Here is a 4,234-nt window from a genome sequence, read left to right on the forward strand (position 1 = left end):
GCGATATCGCGGTTTCGCAGAACCGTGGCTACGACGTCGCGTCGGTTGAAATTTCGCGATAAAGCACACACACACACACACACACACATATATATATATATATAGGAAAACGTGTTTCATATCATTATTGAATATTAAATACTTTATCATTAGCGTTATAATTTTCACTATGAACTTATAATTATTTAAACGTGAATACAAATAATAATCATACTTATTTACCGTCTGCATATTTTTTGAGTGAATTATAACTTAATAAAAGTACAAGTTTATAAAAATGAATGTATCTTTATATACAAATTAAAAATTAATGTGATAGATAAGTCATATTTAACTACCTATCAGTTTGTTTTATATGTATCTTGTAATTAATTGAAACTATATGGTTTTGACAATTTTATTTAAAATCAAATTTTTAAATCTATATATTGCAATATTATGCTGTATTGTATTTTAAAATTGTTCTATAAATAATTTTGAAAACATATAACAGATGTATTATGTTCTTAATAACATATTTGTGATCTTCGATATATATTTTGTTACATAAAGTAATTATAATTTTTTCTTTTTAGTAACTCTGTATTACAAGGTTACTTTACAAATGATTGTTAAAGAAATAATTTATAATTCATGTAAATGCTGTGCAAAATAAAATTTCTAGGAAGATAAAATATAAATGAAATTACTGTAACTATACATTAGATCGGATACAGAATTTCTTACTATCTCTTTTAGCGTAATCTAAAAACAAAAACATGAGATTATTGTAAAAAAAGAGGTCCAGTGCTTTTTTGTGAATACAAATGTCTAGTTATATTCCGTAAACTGTATAAGAAAACACTTCCAGAAAAAAATAAGCAAAATTTCATAACGTTGGGCCCGATTGTTATTGAAAAATTATATATGTCTTAATACTATTGATAAGATTTGAATCATCCAATGGCTTGTTCGGTCATTTTACATCGATGTAATTATGAAATAGCTTATTAATGGAATTTTGTATAAACATAAAAAAAGATGTTGATGAATCATTAGCTAATTTTAATGGAAGTTCTGATGGAGAGTTTTAATATAAATTAAAACTATCCCAAACGCAGTACATGGTAAACTTATATCAGAAATCATTTTAAAATATGTACCGAGAAGAAAATCGTAGTATTATCATGTTAAAATATCGCTATTTTATTTGACTTTTTGTAAAAATAATATAATAGAAGGCTTTGCCATTTGTAATAAAATTATAAACGATTTAAAAAATAAATCATAGAAATTAATCTTCTCATAAATTACCTTATACTGCGTTTCCTTTGTATCACATTAAAAAACTTATTTTTGTGTAATCATTCGTAGATTTATCAAGATTGTAAATAGAATAAGATTCCATACTTGTAATAAAATAAAAAAAAAAAATCAAATTATGTGTTATGCATGATACATCAATTATAATTATTTACATTTTATTTACAAGATAAAATATTAGATTATAAAATTACTTATGCTTTTACAATTATGATTGAAATGATGATACATTTGTACAATACTTATTTGAATATGATATTTCATAAACATTTTGTTACAAGATCTTTTTATGTCATAAAAATATTTTATAATTATTTCATGTCACTAAAAGGATACCTTCTTAAGTATTATTTATGAACATTTTTTTACTGTCTTAATTTTTCTACATGTTCCATTTTTATATCGATTTCGTGAAGTAAAGATTTCGCGAAGTTTTTAGCATTAGCTTCCTTATTCAGAAAATCAGATACTAGTTTAGAAGGAGGCTTACCACCTCCATGTTCTAAGCATTCTTTTCGATATCGATTACCAGCCGTACGATTAAAAGGATCTGCTTCAAAATATGTTTGCCATATCCAAGAAGCAATTGCTCGAGATACTAAATAAGAGTAATATTTTGCACCATATCCAACTAAATGGGAAAACCTTAATTGCCAAGCCTGCAAAAAATATTTTCAATTTGTAATTTCCGACTTATAAATAATAAAAATGTTTTTATAGTCAAAATTTAAAAAATCTATATACTGTATTTTCGACATAAGGTAGTTCATAATATTTTCCTTGTATTTCTTTTAATATTTCAGTTGATGACTTTTCTAATTGCCCACTGTGATAAACTTGATCTAACATGCTATAATATATCTGATTTTGTAATTCAGATGCACAAAAAATGTTCTTTGAGGCATACAATTTATCTAATAATATCATTGGTATTTGTTCCAAAGTTTGAAAATGTTTAGCAAATGTTGATACAACCTAATAATATATAGTAAACAATTAATAAAATAACATTTATTGTATAATTATTTCAATTGTAAAACTTGTAATCATAACATACTCTTGGATCACTTGCAAAATATTCCATTAAAACACTTGGAACCTCTGCAAAATCTGTGCTGCACCTGGTTCCAGTTACATGTTGATATTTTGTCCTACCTAACATAGAATGTAATGCATGACCCATTTCATGAAACAAATTTTCTACAGAAGCAGGAGTAAGTAAACATGGCTTAGACCATGTTGGAACAGGTAATGATAACATCAATACTACTATAGGATTCTGAAATCAAATGTTTAAATAATGGTTAAAGTTTTATTAAATTAGTATTTTGTATTTTAGATATTTCTTAATTATTTAAATCATACTTGATAAGACCCATCTGATAATTGCCTTCCACCTCTAATAGTAAAATGACAATCTTGATTAGGTTTTCCTTTTCTTTCAAAGAAATCACAATATATATAACCCAAAATCATCTCATTTTCATCTATTACAGCAATTTTATGTACATTATTTGCCCAAACTTCACCAGATAAAACTGGGACATACTCCAATCGAATACCATATAATGCTTGTATTAGTATATTAATACCATCCATACAAGCACCAAGAGAAAAGTATGGTGCAAATTCAGTTATGGTCATATTTAACCAATTTTTCTTTGCTTTTGCTGTAAAATAAGCTGTATCCCATGGCATTATTTCCTAAACATGAAAAACAAAAATTAACATAACTTCTTACAATGTAATAAATACAAGTGGTATCTGCTTAAGTATCCACTGATAAGGAACTAACTGTTCTAGGAATTAGCCAGCTCACATTAGTAGCTCACAGTGCCATACATGAATAAGTAAGAATGAGAAATTGGATATCTCTTGTATTCTCTATTATTCTTTATCTATATATATATATATATATATAAGAGTTCTAGGAAATGGTAGGGCAATAGACATTTATGCAGACATCACTGTAATATTATAAATAATATATATAATAAAATTGGTAAACCTGTTTTATAGGTGATTCAACATCTTTCATTTTTTGCATTTCATTAAAATCTTGTCTTGCTTTAAGTTTTAAATTATCATTTAAAATATTAAGAAATTCGTATATTACTTCTGGTGTTTCTACAGTACTTCCTTTGACAGCTCTATAAATTATTCACATGTAATATCATTTAAATACAGTTACTACATATTAATTTTAATTAATTTCAATTTTATCAATAAATGTTTAACATCTACCGATGAGCGTAAGACGAGAATCCACAAAGTGTAGCCAAAGTATGCCTACAGTTTAAAAGTTCTTGTAAAAGATATTCTTGTTGGTCATCGGGATATAAAAATATACGATATGCTGTTTCTCTAAGTAGATAACTAGAAGAATCTATATAAAGTCCTTGAACATATACTTTATTATCTTTTTCTGTAAAACTGTGAAACATTCTTAAAAAATTTTTATCAAATCTTATATTTTAAAATATGTTATTTCAAAAATTACTTGATTGTAATACTTACTATTGTCTTATATTAGGTGGCACAATATTAGCATCTACTGCTCTTGCATTAGTAGTACCTGCCATAAATTTTTGTCCTACCTATATTAAAAAAAATAATAAGTTTATAAATATTAATATAAATATGTAAATTAATATATGGATAAATAAAATACATACTTGTAATATGTAATAATTTAACTGTACAACATTTTCCCTTATAGATTCTGGTAAATGAATAGCACATAATTCAAAATCGGACAAGAATAATGTTGCAACATGTTTATCCACCACAGATGTTTCTTGAATATCTCCATTATGTACCACATGCTTTAAGGCATGGTATAATTCACGATGTGTGTTTAATCTAAACAAATTTTTAAGTAATTTTTATGCTACTTCGTATAGATAATATAAATAATGGTTAATTGTTTAAT

The 4,234-nt window shown here is 25.6% G+C and overlaps 1 protein-coding gene across 1 annotated transcript in view; it reads right to left on the reverse strand.

Moving 5' to 3' along the window:
• Positions 1–1,667: 1,667 nt before the first annotated feature.
• The window catches only part of LOC108549781 (mitochondrial intermediate peptidase), a 4,139-nt gene continuing 1,572 nt past the window's right edge, over positions 1,668–4,234 (reverse strand). The window contains exons 7-10 of the mRNA XM_017903298.1: positions 2,668–3,006; positions 2,360–2,581; positions 2,047–2,277; positions 1,668–1,961 (exon numbers count right to left, since the gene is read on the reverse strand). Coding sequence (XP_017758787.1) covers positions 1,668–1,961; positions 2,047–2,277; positions 2,360–2,581; positions 2,668–3,006 — 1,086 coding nt within the window. The remainder of the gene's footprint in view (positions 1,962–2,046; positions 2,278–2,359; positions 2,582–2,667; positions 3,007–4,234) is intronic.

This window comes from Eufriesea mexicana, unplaced genomic scaffold, assembly GCF_001483705.2.
Source record: "Eufriesea mexicana isolate 0111107269 unplaced genomic scaffold, ASM148370v2 scaffold2143, whole genome shotgun sequence".
In the NCBI taxonomy this organism is placed as follows: domain Eukaryota; kingdom Metazoa; phylum Arthropoda; class Insecta; order Hymenoptera; family Apidae; genus Eufriesea; species Eufriesea mexicana.